This window comes from Acanthopagrus latus, chromosome 6, assembly GCF_904848185.1.
Source record: "Acanthopagrus latus isolate v.2019 chromosome 6, fAcaLat1.1, whole genome shotgun sequence".
NCBI classification, from domain to species: domain Eukaryota; kingdom Metazoa; phylum Chordata; class Actinopteri; order Spariformes; family Sparidae; genus Acanthopagrus; species Acanthopagrus latus.
This window is the reverse complement of record NC_051044.1, coordinates 30,438,710-30,464,386: the sequence shown is the minus strand read 5'-3', so window position 1 is coordinate 30,464,386 and position 25,677 is coordinate 30,438,710. Positions and strand designations below refer to the sequence as shown.

At 38.5% G+C, this 25,677-nt stretch overlaps 2 protein-coding genes across 3 annotated transcripts in view; both read left to right on the top strand.

Annotated features, from left to right (window-relative positions):
* The window catches only part of LOC119020929 (constitutive coactivator of PPAR-gamma-like protein 1), a 31,482-nt gene extending 28,795 nt beyond the window's left edge, over window positions 1–2,687 (top strand). The window contains 1 exon segment of the mRNA XM_037100730.1: window positions 2,555–2,687. The gene's annotated coding sequence lies outside the window, so the exon portion shown is untranslated.
* A 4,042-nt stretch (window positions 2,688–6,729) lies between these two features.
* Window positions 6,730–25,677, top strand: part of phf2 (PHD finger protein 2) — a 37,314-nt gene continuing 18,366 nt past the window's right edge. Inside the window, exons 1-10 of one of the 2 annotated variants that reach the window (XM_037100729.1) lie at window positions 6,730–7,095; window positions 16,028–16,113; window positions 18,114–18,228; window positions 18,609–18,769; window positions 19,916–20,057; window positions 20,165–20,351; window positions 20,569–20,731; window positions 22,375–22,462; window positions 22,681–22,787; window positions 25,564–25,655. In XM_037100729.1, the coding sequence (XP_036956624.1) occupies window positions 6,998–7,095; window positions 16,028–16,113; window positions 18,114–18,228; window positions 18,609–18,769; window positions 19,916–20,057; window positions 20,165–20,351; window positions 20,569–20,731; window positions 22,375–22,462; window positions 22,681–22,787; window positions 25,564–25,655 (1,239 nt within the window). In that variant the 5' untranslated portion in view covers window positions 6,730–6,997. The remainder of the gene's footprint in view (window positions 7,096–16,027; window positions 16,114–18,113; window positions 18,229–18,608; window positions 18,770–19,915; window positions 20,058–20,164; window positions 20,352–20,568; window positions 20,732–22,374; window positions 22,463–22,680; window positions 22,788–25,563; window positions 25,656–25,677) is intronic. The other variant, XM_037100728.1, reaches the window with a different exon arrangement.

Below are 25,677 nucleotides of genomic sequence, written 5' to 3'. Positions count from 1 at the left end.
GAAGTCACTGAGATCACTTTGGTACTCGATTGTGAAAAGGGAGATTTCATTATCCGGATCATTCTGACCTACATTACGAGTTTTTAAATACCGGTCCCTAAGGATTCATGTTATCCCACCAGGATTTGGCAGTGTTCCACAAAGATTCTTGTGATGTCACAGAATGCTTGGCTTTGTCATGTCATGCTATGCGGGGTTGAGGTGAAGTCTGAACAAATGAGTCTTGAGTCTTTTGCAGAAGATAGCGAGTGACTCTGCTGTCCTGACATTGGTCGTAAGTTCATTCCACCATTGATCCAGAACACAGAAGATTCGCACTTTGCTGAGCGATCTTTCTTTGCGCTGATGGCAGTACCAGAGAGCCAGCTGATGTAGTAGAGCTAAGTGCTCATGTTGGGGCATGTGGTCTGAACAGTGTTTGGAGATAGACGGGTGCAGTTCCATTGACAGCCTTGAATGCCAGCACCATCATCTTGAATCAGACATGGGCTGTAACAAGAAGCCAGTTGAGGTCACGGAGGAGGAGGGCTCATGTGGGAGAATTTGGGTAGATTGAAAACAAAGCACACTGCAGCATTCTGGATACGTTGCGACAGTTCAGTCGTGGAGGTTGGGAGTCCAGCCAAGAGTGAGTTGCATTAGTCCAGGTGGGAGATGACCAGCACTTGGACCAGGAGTTGTGTTGTGTCCTTTGCAAGGAAAGACAGGATCCTGCTGTGATGTTGTAGACTGCAAATCTGCAGGATTGGGCCACTGTAGTAATGTTCAGGGTGAAGGACATTCTGTCATCAAGGAAGGCGATACGGTGATGTCCTTGGCGGAGACTGACAGGTCCATGTGAGGGCAGTCTTTCCCCAGGATGAGCAGGAGTTCAGTTTTACTAAGGATGAGCTTCCTATGATGCACAGTTGACCAAGAGGAGATGTCTACCAGACATTCCATGATGCACGTGGTAACGTGGGTATTGGAGAATGGCAGGAAAAGAGAGGAACAGTGCATAACAGTAGTAAAAGAATCCATGTAATGTGATAGCAGAGTCTAGGGACCTAGAGTATAGCAAAAACAGAAGTGGTCCTAGTATTAAGCCTTGAAGGACACCAGTTTCCAGAAAGCCAGGTTTGGACAATGAGCCATTCCATGTGACATGAAAGGTGCAATTTGTCAGGTATGATCTGAACCAGTTAAGAGCAGAGTCAGCGATGCCAAGTTCAGTCAGAGTGGCGAGGAGGAATTGGTGGGTGACTGTGTCAAACGCAGAGAATAAGTCGAGGAGAATGAGGACTGATGAGTGGGACGAGGCTTTGGCTGCAGAGTTGAGTGACTCAGCCACTGTGAGGACTGCCGTGTCAGTGGAGTGAGCAGTCCTGAAGCCTGACTGATTAGGGTCAAGGAGGTCGTTTTGTGAAAGATAGGACAGTTGGTTGCAGACGTAGTGTTCCAGGGTTTTATCGAGGAATGAAAGAAGAGAAATATATCTGTGGTTGTGGATGTTACCTTAGTCAAGGGTGGGTTTTTTAGGAGTGGCTTTATTGTAGCTGTCTTGAAAGGAGCTGGAATACAGCCTGAAGTGAGGGAGGAGTTGATCAGGGTGGTTAGGAATGTCAGGATGTCGTGTGAGATGTTTTGGAGATGAGAGGAGGGAATCAGGTAAAGGGAACAGGTAGTGGCACAGTTAGATGTCATTAGTGTGAAAACATCTTGAGAGGACAGATGACTGAAGGACGTCAGAGGGGGCTAATTCTTTTACTTTCTTGGTAAAGTAAGTTGCAAAGTCATCAGCAGTGAAGGAGGCAGGAGGGGTAAGGAGAGAAGGGAATAAGGAGAATAGTTTCCTAGAGTTGGAGGCAGAGGGATTTGATCATGCTGGTTGGGAGGTGAGGGGGACAGAGAGTGTCTAAAGATAAGGAGGAAGATAACAGAGTGAAGTAGGCTTCCTCGGTGGACATTAGAGAGAATTGTTCTGTAGAGTCCCCATAGCTGTTCAAAGGGGTTTGGTGTCAAATGACTGTGAAGGAAAATTCATGACAGTCAGGTCTCCTTGGTTGTCTTTGGTCTTCAAGTAGTTGTTGCAAAGTCTTGTTTGGGTACACCCCAAAAAGCTTTGTGAAATGATGATAAATCTGCCCAGGATAACATCAGTCATCATGGTCTACACAAACTTGTGGAGACCATGCCATCTCCAGTGCATGCCATCAGTAAAGCAAAAGGGGTACATGCCAAATACTAAGATTCTGAAATTCATGAACTTGGATGGATTGGGCCACTACTGTTCTCACTTTTTGATAGCAGTGAAACAACAGAATACACGGTAATGTTTTGTAGCTTTCAGCATGCCATAAGTGGTAAATAGACAGCCCCTTGGCAGGTCTTTGTGCTGTTTAAAACCATTCTGTGTCACTGCTTATTAGCTTTAAAAGTGCTCTCCAGCCTTTTTGTTTACCAGGACATTCAGCCCACATCTGTATTTTCTCCATGTTGAAGCCTCAGTCAGTGTGCCAATGGACCCATCTTTGGCATCAGTTTAAAATCCTTTTTCATTCATTCTTTGTACCAGAGTAAGCCTGCTCTCAAGTCTGTTCATACAAGTGGACATGATGCAGGGAAGGACAGAAAGAAGCCCAAGCCAGAAGAAAGGATATCCTCCCCTCCACCATGTGACGCCTCAACTCCAGAGAACGGTGTGGAGGACAAAGTGTCAGACCAGCTGAATGGAGATAAAGAGGAATGCAGGGCTCTCTTCCAACTTGAAAGTGCCTTTAGCAGTGACTCCAAGACGTGTAATTCTAATCCTCACTTAAACACAGACAGCAGCTTCCATAGAGGTGTAGGTCTGGAGTCCACCGTCTTACAAAGAGAAGGGTAAGCCTATTTTTTTTAGAGAGGGTGAAGAATGAAAGATGGAACATGATTAGGATATTTAGAAATTTGGAAAATGTTTGACAATGACTTTTTCTGTTTACAGTGGGATATTAAAGATGTAATGAGCTTTGATTCTGAAATATTTGAGTTCTTATGGGTTGATATTCTTCCAGTACTCTGTACCTTGTGTTTGCCATAGTATGGTTATCTGTCATGGTAAATGCTTAATGAAAACCAAAAGTGTAATGTGAAAGCAAAATGCAACACATCCCTGGTCACCACTTTGGGTTTGGTTCATATTTATGCAACTATGTCCATTAGTTTAGATGAGCCTCTTATATTTTGAATCACTTAGCTGTTAGTAACATTTCAAGAAATAGCTCTAAAAATCAGACACAAAACATGTTGCCAAACTCTGATACTTGACGTGGTTTCTTGAAACAACTGTAGAGCTTTAGTACTAACAGCTTCAAGAAAAAAACCTTCTGCATGGTTTGCAGTTTAAAAGGTGTGTAGGTATTATGCATGTTGTTCTTTTTCTTCCATCTTTACATATAATGGCCCTCATTTATCAAACAAACGTACGGCAGAAAACCATGCGTATGACAATTTCCAAGCAAAAGCTTCAGCATTTATCAATTTGGATGTGAGCGGAAGCTATGATCAGATCTCACGTCAGGTCTGAGCTTGTGTACGCAAATCTGAGTCTGACTTTGCGGTGCAACACAGCAAAATCTGGCTGAATCTGAAAATAATGATTAAACAAACCTCAGCTGTGATTTAGCATAAGCAGTCACATTTTTAGAACAGATCAAAACGGATACTTAAAACGAATAAAACAAAATACGAAAATTTTATTTAAAAAAAAAAAAGCCCACATTTTTACTGATACCACTGTTTCGTAAAAATAAATAGCCTAACATGACAACTAATTGACGAAATACTAATAACCCCGCTGGCAAACCCTGCTACAGAGCAGGAACGCAGATTCAATAGTGCGCACACACGCACACGGGTCACAGTGGAGCGCTGTTTCGGGTTGCTGAAGGGCAGGTGGTTCTGTCTCAGACCAGCAGGGGGAACGCTGCTGTACACCCCAGAGAAAGTGTACGATATTATTTTGGCCTGTTCAGTTTTACACAACATTGCATTAGTGAACGAAGTGCCTGTGATGTGCCGGCGCTGCCAGGATGCTGATCGCCATCTCGGAAAAGTTTATCTTCTTGCCGGTGTGTCTTCTCTCCATGTTCGACCTCAGTGGGCGAGGCCTCCGAACCAGGAATATTTAAGGGTGTAACATGTTAATGACGATCGAATTCAGCTGCCGCATTTATCAAGACCTGATCATTCGTATGCTTGAAATTGGTCAGATACGAACGTTTCATAAATCACGCGTGTCCTGTCATAAGACCAATTCTGCGCTCAGATTTGCACCCGTTTTCACGCAAGATTGATAAATGAGGGCCTCTGTGTCCTTTTTCCAATTAAAGAAATGGCTACTTCATACCCCATAAAAGGTGTTAATTGTTCATGACAGATTTGTTCTGACCTTGATTTGTTTGTGATATTGACCCCTGTTGCATTTATTTAAAGAAGAAGAAACAGTTATCTAGAAATACTCTGAAATAGTGTATTTACAGTATGGTATGTTGTTCTCTGTTGCTAGTTTCTGCATTAGTGAAATATCTGAAAAAGTCCCATAAAAAGCTTATATCAAAACCACCCTTTTTGTAGCTGAAAGCAACATACTCAACCTTCCAATTAAGACATTAGCCATCAGCCAGTAATCAACTTTGAGATTTACTTCAGAGTTTTTTCAGTTGCACTACTTCGACACTAGAATCATTATTTAACATTTCAACCTGATTCTCCCTCTAATCTTTCATTAGTGATTAGAGAAATGGTGTATTCCCCCACTCTCCCCTGCAAGAGCTAAATAGGTCATCTACTATGTAAGTTGTTTCTCCCTACTTATGGATTGAAAAAGAATGAACTGCTGTTTGGTTTAACTGAATGTTGATGGATTGTGGCAGTGTGTATTTGAAGGCAACTTAGCTATAATGCCTAATAAATCTTTATTCTTTTAGTACAAGTTGTTGTTTATTTATCCTTGATTATACTGTAACAGCATGTAAGCATTAATATTTCACCTTTTTCCTGCTCCTCAGAAGGCTTTAAACTGCTATTGACACATACACCGCAATACTCTCCAAAACCTGTCAACAAACTTCAGTGTGTAATACTTTCACGCTAAATGAACATCTGTATCACGCTTTATTAATTCAACTGGCAGTCTGTGATATTAAACGAAAGTAAACTAAATGACATTTTATTCAGGCAAAAGTCATTTCTGAACTTGTAATGCCATTTTCAGGTAAAGGTCAATGTCATTTTTGTCATATGGTGGCACATTTACTGTATATTACTGTAGATAAAGTAAGGAAGAGCAGCATCAAACCTGTGTTTCATAATACGTAATACAGCAAAATGATTCTCATGGTGATTGATCTCTTTATAATGCAGACAACAGATATTTCCAGAGCTGTCCCACTTATAAAAGACACATAATAAATACTACATTTTCATGGAAATTGGGTATTTTCTAAAAACAAATCTTTTCATACACTAAGTGTAGCTTTCAGGACAACTCTCACGACAAAGGACTTCTAACAACAGTCTTAGAATTTTTTTTTACTAATCAATTAGTCAAATTTTTTTCATTAAAATTGTTGTGCCTCTGCAAATGAATGCTTTCATGCCAAAGGTTCCATTTGTTTCTGTTATTTTTAAGAGGTGATCACACATTTATTATTGTGAAGTTAGAGATGTGTCATTTGACATCACTCATAAAGGGGCATGGCCAGATTAAAAAAAAAACAAAAAACAAGTCAGCAGTCTCATTATTTCTGGCCCTAGCTCCCCAAGGGACAAGCCACCAACCACCGTCTATATTACAACACAAAGGTGTGTTACTTAACGGTATAAAATGGTCATGTTTTCTGTAGGTTATCCCTACAATTTCTCTCTTTCATTCATTCATTCATTCATTCATTCATTTATTTATTTTGCCTACAGTCATTTAAAAAAAGAAGTCATGAAAAAAACACAGCATATATAATATATGGTGTAAATGTAGGGTAACCCATAAATGTACAAATATATGTACATTTAAAAAAAAAACTAAATTAACTATATCATATTTCAATGTACCAAATAACATGTTTGTCAAATGTTATATTTTGCTAAATTTACTAATAAAATATTATATATTATGATATTATGATTACAATTCAAGTACATTACATATTTTTATTTAGTATTTTGCACTCTTTCAATCCATTATTATCCTTGTTTAATTTGGTTCTACACTTGTTATGCGTGTTAATGTATTTGCAATGTCCTTTCAGTATTTCGACGTTTTAAATGCCCTAATCGTTGTTATTTAATTTGGTTAATTTGAGATATATATATATATATATATATATATATATATATATATATATATATATATATATATATATATATATATATATATATATCACGTTTATTAATTAATTATTAATTAATTATGTAATAGCTATAGAGTACGTTTGCAATATGCTAATATTTTTTTCTTTTAGATGTGTATCAACCAACTAACAATAACCCGATTCGGATAGTAAAGGCTTTTATTTTGCCTGTATGCGTTGGATGGCGGCTGCTGCATAAAAATAAATCCTGATAGCTGCATTGATCCGGAAATTCATTCATCTGATTTGAGCCCTGCTGATTTAAACCAGCTCCCTGACGTAACTTTCACATGTATTTATTTATTTATTTATTTATTTCGCAGCGACATCGAGGCTACGTTTTCTTCTGGCTCCTAATATGACTGCCTCGGTGCCATACAGTCACCAGGGGGCATGCACATAGTAGTAATAATAATAATGCATTTCAGCAAAGCCTGCTACGACGAACCTCCACCGTTTCAACCACACGTCGGCCGTGGTGTGATGGAGATGTGCGCTTAGGTTCATGTGTCCGGCGGGTCTGCCCCTGGCTTTTTTTCTGGGGAAGATCATATTGGATCATATTGTTTGCAGGACGTTGTTCCTCCTGCAGCCCCCCCAGTCTATCCCGACGTAGTTGTGAATTGAACATGGCGACTGTACCAGTATATTGCATCTGCAGATTACCTTACGACGTGACCCAGTTTATGATCGAGTGCGATGCTTGCAAGGACTGGTTCCACGGCAGGTAAGGCCAGATTGTTCAACGTGGTGTTTTTGTGGCGGTTTGCATTTGTGAAAAACAAACAAAAATGGCGAGGTCTTGGTGCGTTTGACAGCTTTGTGGCTCTCGGTCTCCCGTCTACATCTGAAGAGAGGCCGCTTCGAGAAGAAGAAGAAGGCGGAGTTAAATATAGCCGACCGGGGTTGTGACATTTTTTCGCGAATAACACTAAACATATTCCCCTTTTAAAAACTTACGATGGTTAATAGAGTCATTTCGGCGTGGGCTTCGTCCATTAATTGCACTTAGGTGTATTTAACATCCCCGCATAGCCCCAAACTGAACCATTCCCGTTGTAATGAGCGGGCGGCGGGGGAAGTCTCGGCAGACTCGCTGCTCATTTCTTTCCTATTGCTTCTGTACATATCCGTAGATATGATAGGCTGCATTTTCTCCCGTACTGTCTGTAAATGTCGTTATATTACAGCTATCCTTTCAGTTTTCACCTACTGCTTTAACAGAGCACGGTTGAAAATCACGACCCGAGTCTGAGCTCAGCCCCGAACAGCCTTCTTGCCAGGCAGCAGCTATGGCTGACAATAGCCCGTACAAGTCCTTAAGCTTTTGCGGGGTAATAGAATAACATGTTAAACATTCACCGAGCTGCTCTGTCCGCATCTTTAGCGCAGCTAACTGCTGTTTTGTTTTACTGCGATGAAGCGGAGACGCATCGTCTACCGCCGCTCATCACTTTCCCTGCCGTACATAAGCTGTAACGATCTCGGCCAGATCCCGATTATCATCATGTTATATTTCTCTCCTGTTGTTATAGTTGTTGCTACACGAGTGTGTCCGTCTACTTGGTTTGGGACATTTCATGCTGTTCGGTTGCACTCTCTGTGTCTTTTGGGGAACGAATCTGTCTGTTAATCGTGTTTTCGTTTGGTGAACAAGCCCTTCAGAAAGCGATGAACAGAATTTACGCGCCTGAACGTTAACCCTTAAATGCTCCCGCTGGCTGCCAGCACTGTGTGTTGCCTTATCACATTATGGTGGTGAATTAAACGCTGAGTTGAGCCATGACCTCCGGTCGCGCATCAGCATAAGTCAAATAACTAATATAATGAAAGAGCCCCCCTAGGAAAGCATTGTATTTATACTCTAAGTGTTTCCATATTCACATGCCTTGCATCATCTTGTCATAGCCTAAACAGTAGGGCATTCTGAGTTCAAGCCTTAAAGGGTGATGCCACAACTTAAATAGGGGTGAACTGTTTCTATGCAATACATCCCTGCTGATAATAACATCCAGGCTTTCAGAAGTGGGCTGGACCTTTACCCAGGGATAAGTAAGGTTACTGAAATGAAATTACAAATCTCAAAATCATATTAAAAACAAATTACAGGACGGCATTGAGAACATGACCTAGTATGAGAGGTGTAGGCTACAGTATAGAGTGCATACATGCGAACATATTTCTGGGTTTTAGGGCTTATTCTTTCAGCACTCTCTAGTACAATGCAGTAATTAAATGTTGATGTTAAAGTTACGCGACTTCAATGCAGTTTGTTCACAGCTTGATGTTAGCTTTATGTTTTACTTCTGGCAATCGCATTTAGGCTTCAGTAATCATACAAAATGGGCAAGATTATGTCACTGAACAAAACGTGTAAGTATTGTTAACTTGTGCTTGCCACAGAGCTAAATTTCAGTAAAATAACTTCTACAGTAATTTCTGAGTTGAAACCCAGTGCGATATGCACATGTTTTCATACAGTTAAGAAGTTTTGAAGCTTGAGCTTTTCATTAATGATGACTCTTTCACTACTGTTAGTTTTGAAACCTAATCTATTTAGTTGCAATACATAGGCTGGACCATTGGTTTTACCATATATAATAGCCCAATATGACGACTGAAATAAACAAGTAAAACTTGATGATTCCACATATATCTGCAATGCACATCAGCTGCCAGCTTTAAACCTGAAGTTACCGCAACATCATGGTAATTCTGTTATATTTCTAAATAAATAGATGGTAAAACAGCACTTTAATATCTGTGTAAATTAAGTGAAAAATGTATGAACCTATATTTTACTATGTTCTTGGAGGAACTGGATCTGTGGTGGATGTTATGGTATTTATCCAATGCATCATCAGCATAATTATGATAAGCAAGTGTAAAGAGAGCCAAAGTCAAAGCCTTATTTCAGAGGAGATTGGTATGATAGTGAATGGAGATAGACAAATCTGTCTAAACGCTTGAGTTATGCCATGAATTACACATAAGTTTAAAGGATGATTTTCCAAGTCAAAAAAGTCACAGTTTGTAATAGAATTAATTAAGAATTAATAAGACTTTGAAAATGCGGAATTATAAACACTATGCAGCCAAGAGTAACGTTATTGATGTTGTCTTGTTGATCGGTCACCAAGACCTGTAACTTACAGGGATATCCCGGTTTAAATTTAATCCATGGTCTAACACACAGTGACACTGAGTAAGACCTCCCCTCCAGAGATCAAGTTTTTGGCGGTTTCTTGTTGGAGGCCTATACTGCAGTGTATTGTTATCATGCAGTCTTTTCTGAGGTTGCTTAAACTACATAAGCTAGCAGTCAGAAAACTTTATCTCTCCAGGGGGGGTCTAACTTGATGTCACGGTGTGTTAGACCATGGATTAAATTTACACCGGAATATCCCTTAAACATTGTGCTGATCCTGTATGTTAGCTTGCTCACAAAATTGGGAAACTCTGTGCGTCAAGTGCGTCAATGTTGACAGATAGTGTTTGAATTTATTCACGACAAACTGCAACTTTTCTGACTTGGAAAATGATCCTTTTATTTGACAAACATCATATGTTTAGTTCATGGCACAATTCAAATGGAATAAAAAAAATAGAATAAAATAATAAGGTGAAATAAGGCCCCATGAGGTCCACTGGCAGGGCTGTGACCTCTGCTTTCAGCATAGCTATCCACAGATATAAAACTACTCTTTAATAATGCGCTGGCACTACAATGTATTTGCCTTGGAGGTAGAAAAGTACACCTTTACGCCTGATGTAGCATATTTATGTGGCAAGCGAAGGTAATAATTGGCAATTATTTTGTCAACCTAGTTGTTAAAATGTTTAACACTAGTAACAGCACAGCTAGCTGTAGTGAGCATCTACTAGTGATGTTAATTCAGGATCAGGAGTTGTCAAATCTAATATTTGGGCTTGCTTATTTGCAGACAGATCTGAAGACTACATACAATCTGCCACTCGCACATGGGCATTTTTGGAAACAGGGTTTTAGACAAAATAAAAACTCCTGCGAGACGAGCGCTTTAGTACCATTTCAGAGCTTGTTTGAGATGAGCGCAGTTCATCTCAAACAAGCTTGGCTGGAAAGTAGACAAGATCAGACGGGCAGCAGCAGGGGACAGAGCAAAAAGCTGCTGTCAAGATGGACAGTTTCCCCGCAACTGTACGTCCGTACAGGAAGTCACAGAAACACTCACATCCTGTTAGAACTGATTACAATTGATTTAATGTTATCAGACACATCTATCAGCTTGTACACAGTCTTCCATTGTTGTTAATTATGACACCACAGCCTATTAAAACTCTACACAGGCGACCTGTAATTTCTGCTCATGGATCAACCCCCATTTCACATAAACTCACATAAATGTGCTTCATATCAGCTTGCTGCTGTTCATATATCATCTGAGCAGACATTTCCTCGCAGGCTACGTGAATAAATGGAATACATAGTCAAACACAAAGGAAAGAAATACAAGACAACAGTTTACGTTATTTATCCGTCAGATATTCATACAGTTGGGGCCTCATATCTGTATCCTCACAAACCACTTACCACAAGTTTTTGTATTGTAACAAACTTTCACATATTGATTTTAAGTAGTCCAGTGTTTATATAGATAACACTTATTTATTGTGTACTGTTTATAGTATGAATGTGGGCTATTTAGTCTCCACATCGGCCACACAGTATGTCCTCTGTTAACAGAACCTTCAAATCAGACAAAAAGATCAAAATCTCTCCATTTCACCAAAAAGTAAAAAGTTTTTATCAAATGTTAACTTTGATCTAAACCAATCAGCTGTAAGATCAGACAGCATGCTAAGCATTTGTAGTCCCTGGGGAGCAACTGCAGAGCCTGGCTCCAAAAACGGCAGTTGCCTTGATCCTATCAGATCAGCATTGCCCACGTGTGCATGACGTCAAACACAGTCAGACACAAATCTAACAGGCATGAATTGTGTGACAAAAGACAGAAACACTGACCGTGCGGTCAACACAAGTCAACACATATGGTGAATATTGAAACGCCTAATTTTGTGTGGATTGTAACTTTAAAAAAAAAGAAAAGTATCCACTGTTTTGCAGCAGCTTCTTTCCCATTGCAAGTATATGGGGTAAAAGTTTTTTGGGGCCTGGTGCATCACCTGAGATTGTAATTACACAGTTTGGCCACTATGTAAAATTGCTTGGCGCTCTTCCTATGGGGGCTTGGTTGTAATAGAAATATGAATCCCTGCCACACTGGGGTGACGTGCCAAGACAGACTACCTCAGGCCCAGCCAAAATGTGTGTGAAAAAAGCCCCATCAGTTTTCAAAAGAAAACTTTTGGTGCCAGTGACAGGCCAAAACAAATAAAACAATTAACAAATGTTTTTAAAGGAACATGTTGAAGACATACTTGACAAATGCAGATTGGTTTAAATTGATGAGCCCACTTCCAAAGCTTTCTTGCTGTAAGAATATACACATTAAAAGCAAATACCTTTCACCAATATAAAGAATAAAAAAAAACATCAATTAATTCCAAGTTCTTTACTGAAAATAAAACAACACAACTGAAGCTAAGGTAATGATGTAATGATAATTACATCATCAGTTTTATTATCACTCAGCATCAGTCTGAAACAAACCAAATTGCCCTCTATAGAAGCAGTCATGTCACAACTACCATCCAATAGATATTCACTTGAGATATATAGAGTTATAGTGCTGATTCACATTTACACATAATGACATGCTACTACTCAGTGTACCTTTCATATGTGCTTTTCCTGATTGTTACTTAAAAATCCGTGTTGACTTGAACTCCACACAGCCTGCCTGTCAGTGGATTAGCTCTGACAAGCTTTCACTGTTCTGACATCTGTGTTTTAGGTCTGGCTGTTTTTCAGCTACTGTTAAAAAAAGTGTTAACAGCCAAGTACAGTAACATCTAGCCTTGTAGAATTAGTTTTATTTGCTGGGGTTTTGAGATATTTATCATGAGATTTCCACACAAATACAGGTAAAGGAAATTAATTTGTTGTACTGATGATACTAGAAATGGACATTTAAAAATTCAAAAGCAATATATCTGCCCCGAAACAAAGTGGAAAGTGGTAAATGGATTTTTATAGGAAGTAATATATACAACTAGCTCTCCTGACCCTCAAACCAGGTATTCTTTGACAATATAGTTTCAAATAACAACTTTCTTAGAATTGTAACATGCTCTGTGAGCCATACTGGACATCAAAGGTTGTGGCGGCCATACATACAATACTGGCTTTCTTTAACATTATTAACATTATTGATCCTGACCTTGTATTGATCGGTTTAATGTGTTGTTTTGATTAATGGAAAATAGTTACCTGACATTCCTGAGAGATTTTACAGTATATCTATGTTAATCATAGTATGTGTGTTTGCATGCACAGTAGTGGAAATTACCTTGATATAACTAAAATGACATCTGATAAAGAGGTGAAGTCCCGCCCCTTCCAGTGTTAGGACATGATTTGCACACATTTTTGATCCCATTTAAATTGTGACATGAATCACACATATGTTTATCAAGATCATTTTGCAAGTCAAGAAAGTGAGAGCTTGTCGTGAAGACACTGAACTATATTGTCTCGCTCAGTATACAGAATGTCGCCAACAAAATCATCACCTCAACACGGTATTTAAAGAGGTGAAAATTATAACTATATAGATTATATTGATAACTGCAGTTATATGAAAGGAGTGTAAGCAGGTTTTGTGAGCTAGCTGATATACAGGACCGGCTCTAGATTTCAGATATGGATATTGGAGTGTGTTAAATGAGATGACATCAATTACATGACTGTTGGGTGTGTGTCCAATTATGTATTTTCACAGGATTATACTGTCTTTGAAATTGACAAACATCTGTAATTCATGGCACAACTTCACAACCTGATTTAAGAAATTATATTTGTCTCTCACCATTAAGTAATATTAGTACATAATGGTAATGTAAGTACTACATTTGCCTGCTGATGAATTTGGTTATTATTAGGTAGCAGTAGTAGCTGACTCCTCTCTTAAGAGACTAAAAAAATGACTCATTTTGACACAGCATCTCCTTCATGAGCTCCTTCACTTTGAGACACAGTAGAACATGTTTCTTTGGATCCACACCCATGAAACATGTCTTTTAAAATATTTGCTGTTCTGTAGTAGCCCACTTAGATAACACTGTCTTTGGGACTATAAGCTACAACTGTGGGATATGACTGATGATATGTCCCATTTCACATAAATTGCATTCACTTTTCCCTCTCATGCTTCTTTTCCAACTGTGGGAGGAGAGAGGACAGAGGAAATATGTTTTAAGAGGAATGAGACGTCCTTTCAACTGCAGCATCACATGAAGCTATGTTCATTTCAGATGACAGCTACAGCTGATCACAGCTGGATCAGCTGTCAGTCTGCTTTAACAGCTGTAGAGATTTGAGATGAATTTGTGTCTACACACAGCCCCTTGACAAAAATGCCATTATCTATTTAATTTAAAATTATAACACATAACTAAGAATTGTCAAGAGATTTGAACAATCCATTAAGTTAAACTGAGGTGCCACTTGTGTAACTGTCCACATCTCTGTTAACGGAGAGACACACATATCGTTTCACACTACGCTTACACTGTTAATATGTTAATATCACATAAGATGGAAACGTACTGAAACCTACTGTATAATATTCTATCAATTTTTGTAGAGCAATCATCTCTCTTGCTCCCACACATGAAGGTGAAAAGTCAAAGTGTTCAAGGACAACACTGCACTGCAGCTCATAAAGCGATAAAATTATGTGCTTTAGACCCGACCTAGGTCTAAAAACAAATCCTAAAATCCTGTACTCATAAATCCATTCTGAAACCAACACAGCAACCATGTGTAATTCTCTGGCCCTGAATTTATTCTAAAGTTTTGTAAAAATATGTCTTAGCCAAGTAAATATAACACCAAATCCCAAAAAGTTGGGAAGTTGTGTAAAAAACTTCTGATTACAGTTTTACAAAGTGTCCCTGAGCCCATGTAGAAATCTCCATAATACAATCATATATTTGACGAAGTGGTGAACCGCAGCCTGTCTTTGTTTTGTGAATGACTTAGCCTTTTGAAGATGCATCTTTCATACCCAATCATGATATCAGGATACATATGAACCTGTTTACCTGTGGAATGTACCAAACAGCTGATTTTAGAGCATTTGACAAATTTCCCAGTCTATTGTTGTTCTTGTCCCAAGTTGTTTGAAACATGCCACCCGATTCACAATAAGCACATATTTAAGTTTTTACAACTAGAACTTCATCATAATCATAGAACTCTCAATGAATTATTTGCCATCACAAATAGCCATCAGTGAAAGCATCCAACATCTGTTTGAGTTTTTCTCCAAGCCACCAAGTTAAGGATGTCATGAACAGGCATTTCCACTGCGTCCAAACACTCAACCACTCTTGTATTTGCATTCAGTGAAAACAAGTAGGCGGTGTAGTAAATCTGTGGAGTTCACAGGGGGGGGGGGGGGGGGGGGGAAAAATCCTGGGGAACACCCAGGTAATTTTTTTTTTGGTGCAGCGGCACCAAATGGGAGGAATTTGCTTGTGCAGAAGAGTGTGACAGCTGCTGTTTAACACAGTGGGATGAGCTACAATGGTGCTGTCATTTTATGCATCACTGCTCATCAAGTCCTTGCATGGTATAAAACTTAACCACCTGGCGCACAACATTTGTCTTAAATTGTGGTCATAAATGAATACTGTGTTTACTCAGTATACGCAGTTGTCCTTTTTACATAACAGTGTAGTGCACTGATGATTAGATTTGAGTCACAAAAGTTGAATGATAAAAATACTTTTGAAATAAAAATGTAGAAAGAATTATTATGTGAAAGATAAATGAAGCAAACTGTCGCGTGTTAAATCAACCAACACTTCCTCTCACAGCTGCCATGCTGTAAACCACAGTGCTAAAATGTGCAGCTCTTATACAGTGTGTCGAGGGAATTTATAGTCTGATATACATATTGTGCTGTCCTCCACTGTTCCTGTGTTTTACACTCCACTGTATATTAGAGTCCTTTTGCTGTGGACTATGAATCATCTTAAAGGACCGGTCCAGTGTTTTTTCATGGATCATGTTTCATTTTACTACCAATAACAAACACTTACACCAACACTTGCTTAATTTGTTTTATTATTTTTCAAAAAGCAACTGCTATTCTCTGGTTCCAGATTCTCAATTGAGAGGATTTGCTGTTCTTCTGTGTTCATTACCACTGTAAACTGATAGTCTTAAAGTTTTGAACTGTTGGTCAGACAGCATAAGCGTTTTGGAAGAAGGTTTTTGGAAAGCGTGGTGGTATTTTTTTCACTATTTACTGACATTTCATTTTCCAAATGATTGATCAAGGAAATGTCAATATTTTGACCAAAATAAAAAGTATACATTTAGTCACTGACTGATAAAGAAACCAAGTGTCAAGTGTCTGTCAGACAAGCCAATTGTTAAACTGCAGGGAAGGAGAGAGAAATCAAAGAAGCCATTCAGACCCGTAACAAACACAGATCGGACAGATCATATACTGAAACATTGAAAAGTGTTTTTTGTGTTGTTTCAGCTGTGTTGGGGTTGATGAAGATGATGCTCCAGATATTGACATATATCACTGTCCAAACTGCGAGAAGACTCACGGCAAATCCACATGTAAGTAGCACCTCTCAGGGAGAGTTGTGTTGACTGACGCTGTCAGATACATCCATCCATCCATTATCTGTACATTATATGTACGCTGCTTAATCCTCTGCAGGGTCGCGGGGGCTGTCAGATACAATGTGTTAGAAATAACTTTAACTTTGATTTAAAACATTACGAAAACTTTATCAACAGAGTGTGAAAAAACAGTAAAGACATTATGTAAAAGGTGTCTGTTTACTTTGTTGCAGTGATCTACTTAAGTAAGCATGCAGCTAGCAGTTAGCAGTTAGAAGTTAGCATTTCAGCTACCCCCAACCTGTCCTATCAGGAAATATCACTTTGTCCTCAGGAGGCAAGTTCTAACAGAGATGTGTAAAAGCAGCAACTTCGCCTCTTAGTTTAATACATACCCAAAATAAACTCAGAGGGCTCTATCTTGCAGCTGGCACCGAGCGATGCACAGTGCAGCGCAAGTGTCATTGCTAGTTTCAGACAGACGTAGTAGTCATCTTCATGCCCAGCACCCACCATTTGTAAATAACAAATGTACAGACTGCTGTATTTTTCCTGCTATGTTATTCAGGTAGCAAGACACAACACAGGCAAAATTTAAGTAACAAAACTAAAAGCTGTTGATAGAAACTCAAAATAGGAAATAGAATTCAAATTTATCTTCTGAAAAAAATATTTTTAGACAGGATCTCAGGAAGAAAGCTGCAAATGACAAGCTATTGTCATCCATTGCTGGAGGTAATGTCATTAATAATGACCTTATTAAAGGTGTATTTCTACCATCCAAATCCCTCTTGATATTAATCAGAATAATCATTTTTATGACCCTTCCTGCCTGATCCGCGGACTGAGATCTGTGCATCATATATCACACATAGAGGGACATGCAGCAATGTTACTCGATTAAATATCAGTGTATTTTCTCATATGCAATAATAGAGAGTTTTTAATGTGACACAAAGTTGTGAAACAATGGGGCAATGGGTCTAGTTGCCAAGGACCAAATACCTGTCCAGAAAATATTTGTACAGCTATTTCCTTTACTGGGGAGGCTGTAGCTCAGCGGGTAGGTCAGCTAGTGATCGGAAGGTTGCTGGTTCAAATCACAGCTCCGGGCTGAGCTGAGCTGCATGTTGTAGTGTACTTTCCTTGAGTAGGATACTGAACCCCAAATTGCTCCTGATGTTGACACCTTGTATGGTGGCCTCTGCCATCAGTGAGGGCCCTGCGATGTGCTGGCGACTTGTCCAGGGTTTACACTGCCCTCACCCAGAGACAGCTGGGATTGGCTCCAGCAAAAAACTTGCGACCCTATAAAAAGGGATAAAGCGGTTATAGACAATGGATGGATATTTCCCTTACTAAAAAGAAAAATATACCCAAACATCTACCCCTCCATGCCTCCCCTGTCCCAGCCTGTCATGCCCTCTCGCCCCTTGAATCATAGTCCTGGTCAGAGCTTCTGTACATCACCCCTGTATTGTATCGCCGCCATCTGTCGGTCTCAGCGGTTGTGTTTAGGCCTAGTCTGATATCCAGGTGTTTATCATTGGGTGACTGCTGAGCCCAGTCAACCTGAGGTGTGTTCAGACAACTGTCTTCCCATTCAAGCAGATTCCTGTCAGCTAATAGGACCACTTAACTCCACAGCCAACTGAGCTACAGGTAGCTGGTCACAAGCAATTGCAGCTAGTCCTGACAGCCAGTCAGAGATTGCTACAGCAATGGGAACACTGAACAACAGCCGTTAGCAGTAATGCTGCCCCCTATGGTTTTGGAGCTAAGTTTTTAAATCCAGCCATTTAATACATTTCTTAATTACACCTTTAAAAATGAAAGTAAAAGTGAAACTGCCTTAGTGATCTTTCCAGTTTGTCACTTTAAACAAACAAGTTTTTAGGGGGTATCAGAGTTAAATTATTTGTTCAAGTCATCAGCTGCAGTGTGGTACTTCATTCTTGATGGTTTTCTTGTTTTTGTTTTTTTCTGTTTTTCAGTGAAAAAGAAAAAGAACTGGAGCAAAAATGACACTGGGCAAAGTACAGACATCAAAGCTGTTCAGAATGGCAGTCAGGTTTTCATTAAGGAGCTTCGCAGCAGGACATTTCCCAGGTAAATCATGTGTTCTTGGTACTAAACTGCACAGCAGACAACACCATGAATGGGTCAATAAAGTGAGATAAAGTGGTGACAAATTATAACATTCCACACAATTGAAATAATCAAACTCAACACACTAATTGGGAACACATTTAGTAGATTCAATGATAATGAAATGATGACTGATTAGAGCTCTTGAAGTATTAGTAGGGACTCCTTATATTAACCTCCTGTCAATATTATTCCTCACTTTATTTATAATTCCACTAGAGGGCACTGTCTTATTACTTTTTGAGACCTGCAATCAGATCGCTCAAAATACTTGAGAAAATTGTTATCAGATCTCATTTAATTTTATCAGTGTATACAAACCTTTTAACTGTGCTCTCCAGTGCTGATGACATAGTGGTGAAGCTGAGTGGCAGTCAGTTGACCATGGAGCACCTGGAGGAGAACGGCTTCAATGAGCCAATCCTGGCTCAGAAGAAAGATGGCCTGGGCATGTCCATGCCTGCCCCCACCTTCTACATCAGTGATGTGGAGAACTATGTTGGTGAGGAATCGAGGTCTATTACTCCCAGTGGAGGATTTTACTGTACTTAAAAACAATTTTGGGGTATTTTTACTTTACTTGAGTATTTCCATTTTTGGTTTCTTTATGCTACCTCTGCAATATTTATGGAGGCAAATATTGCACTTTCCACTACATTTTATAACTTTGAATATAAATAGTATATGCAAAACATACATATATATGTACATACATATATTTACATATGTACATATGTAGTCAACTCAACACGCTAATTGGGATCACATTTAGTAGATTCAGTGATAATGAAATGATTCCTCATATTGATTAGAGCTCTTGAAATATTAGTAGGGACTACTACTTTACATATGTACATATGTAAATATATGTATAATTTAAGTTTACTTGTGCTTTGTGATACTAATGTACATTTATTGAGACACTTTAAGATTTTTACTGAAGTACAATTTGTATAGGTGGTTTTCCTTTTATTGAGTAAAATTTCATATTTTAAATACGTATATGCAATCACTTGGACAGAAATATCTGCAATCAGCAGTACCTCTACTACTCCTATGATGACTGCTAATGCTGTTACTGTTACACGTGTTCCTACAATAACTTTTACGTCTTTACTGTTACTCCAGTGCAGCGACTCCTGCTATAAATATACGATTAATACTACTAATTCTACTGTTCTACTATTACTATGACTAATTGAAAAGTATGTTCATTTAGAAAGCAGATCAAACTATTTTGGGCAGTGCTAAGGAAGAGGGAATTACAACTACAGACCAATACAGTTTGTAAGCACATTCTGAGAGTAATTATCAAAAATAATGGCTATCCCATTAAATAATATGGCATTGATTAACTAATATTTGTGTTTAAGTTGGGGACCTGGAGTGCATTTCATCTCCTCCTTTAAAATATAGAAAGAAGATAACAATGTACTATACTGTTTGTCAATAGGGGGTGCATCTGTTCCATATTTCCCTGTGCACTAGTGCTCAGTGATGAGATCACTTGATATATCTCAACAGTACACCGCTCCAGACATATTTTGTAAACCAGTTTCCTGTTTAAAGAAAATGTTTAGCTTGTAGGCGGTTAGTTTTCCTTCAGCTTGTTTTATCGTGTCTTCTGTGTCCTCTGTTATTGTCTCAGGTCCTGATGTTGGCGTGGACGTGGTTGACGTCACCAAACAGACTGACAGCAAGATGAAGCTCAAAGAGTTTGTAGATTATTACTACAGCACAAACAGAAAGAAAGTGTTAAACGTCATCAACCTGGAGTTCACTGACACGAGGTACATTCTAACTTATCATGAAGTTTGAATAAAGTGAGATTTGGTTCATAAAGATGGCCCCTGTGGAAATCTTCTGTTTGTAATCTGTGTGTGTTTTTCTGAGACAGGATGAACAGTATAGTGGAGAGTCCACAGATTGTGCGGCGGTTGTCATGGGTAGAAAACTACTGGCCTGATGACGCTCTGCTTGGGAAACCAAAAGTCACCAAATACTGTCTCATCTGCGTCAAAGACAGCTACACAGATTTCCACATTGAGTGCGGTGGTGCCTCCGTCTGGTACCACATCCTAAAGGTCTGTCATTTTTATGGTTAGACCAATGTGTTGAGTCAGAACTGGCCTTGGAACAAAAATAGGTGTGCGACAGTCAGTGTCATCTGTCTCTGATGAGTGTACAGTACTGATTGTCTTCTATTCTGAAGTGATTTTTAAAAGGAAATGTGAAATATGTTAGTGTCCATCTTTCGTATGATTGTGAGGCCAGAAAAAGTAATGGTGTTTGTGTTTGCAGGGAGAGAAGATCTTCTTCCTCATCAAGCCCACCTCTGCCAACCTGTCTCTGTACGAGCGGTGGAGATCATCGTCAAATCACAGTGAAATGTTCTTTGCTGACCAGGTGGACAAGTGTTATAAATGTACTCTGAAGCAAGGACAGACTCTGTTCATCCCATCAGGTTAGAGCTGCACTCAGGTCATGAATATATAGCTGAACAGGATATAGAAGAACATTTAATCAGACAAACAATACTGTTTAATTTGTAAAGGAAACCCTTAAATATTACAGCATTTCCTTGAAAAATGTATAAAAGCCCACAGCATTACTTTATTTTACATTCTAATGGGATTAATATCAGAGACACCATATGAGCATAGCATGTGTATACAATTGTTAAATGATGGTAATATTTAGTCCTCAAATAATTAGCTAATTTCTAAATTTTGATAAGGGCATAATCATTGAAGTAAGTTCTATAAGAAAAAACTCTAACACAATCTGGTGTCAGCTCCTTTTTTGTGGAAGAGAATGAATTTAAACCACTTTGAACAATCTAAACTTTTCATGTATTCTGACTTTTTAGATAGTGATCAGTTAATTAAAGATATAAATGAATAATAAGAAGAAGAAATACCTATTTTTTAAAACCTAAATTTGCTACATTTAAGAGTCATGAAGAAACTCAAATAATTTAACAACGTTATAGATGCTTTATTTAAACTGTACTTTGTAGCTTTATAATATTTTTCATTGTTATTAATGTTAGAGATATGGAAAAATCCTCGTAACAGTATATGTGATGTTATATTTTATGCTGTAATGTATTTGTCCAGAAAATGTATTGAGACATTTTTTTATGGATAAAATAACAAGACAGTAATGTCTGTTTTAAGATAATCTAGCAAATTAGATACTGCATCATGGTGATGCAAAAATCATGTAAAAACAACAGTGTTTCTATATAGGTAAGTGCTGTTCATTCCACTTACATGTGAAGGAGAACAGTTATTCCTTTGAGGACAACAGTGTAAACAGCTCGGCCAGAGAAGACAAATTGTTTGAAAGAGCAAAAGAATCCGTCTTTGAACAGAGGAGGTGGCCTCCAACATTACTTATCACCCACCTACAATGCTGTTCTGAGTTCCCTCCCTAGACAGCTTAACAACCATTCATACCTGGGCTCACCTAGCCCTGGAACCCACATAAAGGCCTGTTGGGTCAATGACCAACAGCTGTCAAGTGTTTTGCACAAAAGACTGAAACTCAGAGCACACATGTGACCTTAACACGTCTGTAAGGACACTCTCACACAGAGTTTAAAGCCTGCAAACTCCCCTCCAGTTGCTTAGAACTGAAGAAGCCTCTTGGATGATAGTTCAGTTGCCTACGATGCAGCACTTAGAATTACTATGACCTGGATGGCTGAGAACCTTCGTCAACGTGCTGTTCATTGATTTGCATCATTGTTCACAATGATCCCATACATCCAGGTGAATGGACAGAGGATGGACAGAATGCACTTGTCAGTGCGTCAGGATTTGTCACACAATAATATTGATTTTTGTTACTGTTAAGTGTTTTGTAAGCCTCGGTTCCCGTGGCGCAGGACACTTCTGCAAAGTTAAAACAAAAAGAAAAAAAATTATAGTACAGTTTTAAAAAGTTAAATGTCAAATTATAGTGTAAAATAATGTTGTGGCTGAAGGAAGGTGGATTAAATAAGTCATAATAACTTCTTTTTTTAATCTTTCATTAGAAACAATGAATGCATGAATACATGGTTTTATTATTTACAACCACTGGATGTGTTTATTTGCATAGGTTGGATCAATGCAATACTGACTCCAGTTGACTGCCTGGCGTTCTCTGGACACTTTGTCCACAACCTGAGTGTGGAGATGCAGATGAGGTTTGGACGCCTGTCTTATTACACAAACATTCAGACTCTGTGTTGTGTTGTAGTTGTTGTGTTTGATAACTGCCCTTTCCCTTGTCCTAATTGTTGTGAGCCACCATGCCTCTGTCAGACTGTCATGTCCAAATTAGATTTAGTGTGACAGAGCATACCAAACCTGTTGGGGATTCATGATGATGTTTAGCTGAAACATCTTGGTTTACTCTCCTCAGAGCATATGAAATCGAGAAACGACTGAAGGTCAAAACTCTCACCCCCTTCCCCAACTTTGAGACGGCGTGCTGGTATGTGGGACGACATCTCCTCGAGCGATTCAAAGGTAAACCCTAAATCAGTTTTAATGTGTTTAGAGGTTTGATCTTTGCTCTAATATGAGGTATTTCAATGTAAACTTACATCTTCAGTTAACACGCCATTTCTCCAGAAGAATGCATGAAAGCAGAGAAAATGCAAACAATGTCAGAAAGGCCTTTTTCCAAGCTGCACATTCACCATGTGCCTGCAAGTCTGCTGCACAGATGAGGAGCTGGATGCTCTGATATTATTTCAGTCATTAAATCGGTGAATTGTCGAGTTTACAGATGATTAGCTTCAAAAGGTTTGGCCCAGCTAGAATCACTTGCTCCATTACAAGCCTGTGTTTAAACTCTGTGCTGCTGGCTTGGGCCAAGTGTTTATGTTTCAGCATTTTCTGTTTGGCTGTGTGTATTGTGTGTGGTGCACACTGCTTCAAACCCACAAGGCCTTGCCATTAATATACCATTATTCTTTTTAACTTCAAGGGCAGCTCTTTCAGTACAAGAGAAAGACTCACTTCACTCCTGCTGCTACTCAGCCTTGATGTTATCAATAATTTCCTGTTTTGGTTGTAAATCCACTTCAGTTGATAGAACTACTTTGATATTCTGTGGGCACATTTCTGCCATTTAACTGAAATCAAAGGGTGAAGCGGAATTTGCATAAGTTCACATGAGTTAAGGCTGTAGTTGTCACAGTTTAATCTATGGTGAGTCTGCAAAACGTTTTAGATTAGTTTTTTTTAGAGCTTTAAAAGTCACGTTAAGCATACCTTTTTATTAGTCATTTTTGGCACCACCTAAGCAGAATGAATGTAAAATCAACGTGGAAAGCATCAAAGCTAACTAAATCACTTTTCACAGATCTAATGGTTTTAGGCCATATTTAGGTCCCCACTAGACTTGCCCAAAATCATGTGAAATTCCTTTTTTTTTTCTTTTTTTTTTTTAATTGATAAAAAAAAGTAGATTTTCTTTTGGGAGGACCCCCAAACCCAACTGCCAAATTCATGCACCTAAGTCTTCCACACACCATAGGCATACACTGAATAGTTACAATCTACAGGGGTGTCACTGGCAGTGTAGACTGAATCACCGTGAAGTTGCAGTAACAGCATCTTGTTGGGTAACAGCCCATCAGTCTCCACCGTCAGTGAAAATACTGTTTATGAGATATGAAAGCATCAAACATACATTTAGGATGAATTAGATGTACACACTTTGAAATAGCATTATTAAAAAAGACAATTCAATAGTATGTAAGCTAATGCATGCTGGAATGGTTTTCAACACAGAAGTTATGGTACATCGTGATCTTGTCTATAATTCCCTTTATTTTGGTTTGTTTACGGGAGCACGTCAGTGAGTTAGGAACAGATATAGCGTGTCTGCAAATTTGATATGATAAGATATAGTAACACTAATATTTAGTTTATCCAACAGCGAATACTGACAGTCTATTTTCCAACTGTAAAATATCCTGCTAAGTAGATATTTCAATTGCAAATCTTTTTTTAAAAGATCTTTATCAAATATGATTTATGTTATATAGTTCTGTTTGAAAAGAACATAGGTCTTGGCCAGTATATTGTTATATATGTTTATATTATGGTTCCAGCAGTATACTGGTTTCAAGCTATATTGTGGTGCCATCATCATGTGTCCATGTACACAGTCAAGCATTGAGAACGAAACCAATGAAGCCAACCGATCAGAGGTGGAGTTGGGCAGGGTAATGAGGATTGAGGCCCTCTGCTGTTCAAACAGGACAATACAATGACAAGGAGACACAGGAGAATGGATTCATACTGATCTCCGTGGTTCGAGCCATGAACTTTACGAGCAAAATAACCATGTGGTATGTGACAGTGCCATGCCATTTTTTATCACGAAATTTGGTACACTGTTACATATCTAGCGTCAGGAGATAATATTTTGTAAAATTATTATAAGGGGTTATCGTACTGGGAAATTCTCATACTGTTGCAGCCATAATATATGTTATGTTATGTTATGTTATGTTATAATTTGCTAGTTGTAACTTTTTAAAACTACAAACAATATTTTCCATACATTTTTTGCTGATTTTTCAAAATAAATGCGCAGGGAAAGTTTTTCCAAAGGGAATTTTTAAGATTTTGCAATATGGCCAAGTGCAATACTCAAATTGCAGAAGCTACAATCATTTTTGATAAAAGTATAATTAACACAATAAAAAAAACAATATCATAAGACTAAAATAGTAAAAAATTAAAAGAGTGATGTGGAAATTATCCTTCTCACTAATTGTGATTCATAAAACAATAATAATATCTGTCAAATAATTGCAATATTGTTTTTTTATACCATATCAACTATCTCTTATTGTTTTGTAAGGTAGTGTAACTCTCTGCACCACTTTACTTTTATGAAATTGAACTTTTTCATAAGAATCATCATGTCTTCAGCAACATACGCAATACACAGCAGTTACATCTGACATTTTAGTGATATAGCTGATGCAGTGAGTGGGCAAGGAGATTTTGATTGTGTACCTTGAGAACTTTAATGTGTCCCTTGGCTGTTGTTGAGCTCAGCTCTGGTTAATTTTGTGAAAAGGACAGGTTGTCCAAACACACAGTCACCACTGATGAGTGCAATAACATCACATTTCGTTTCTTTTTGTAATCTGACAGTCTGAAGTTGCAGCTCATTAGTTCTTGTGTGTGAGAGGCCTAATACATTCTACAAATCGCTGCTGCTAATGCATGTTTAAAGTCATGATTCTTCCAGTGATAACGTGCGCCTTTTATTCTGCAGGTTTACATAAAGCAAATAAGCAACCAGCACCATATCTGATACATGGTGCCAAAATCATCAATGGAGCCTTCAGAGCTTGGACTAAAAAACAGGTATGGACACATGATTATACAA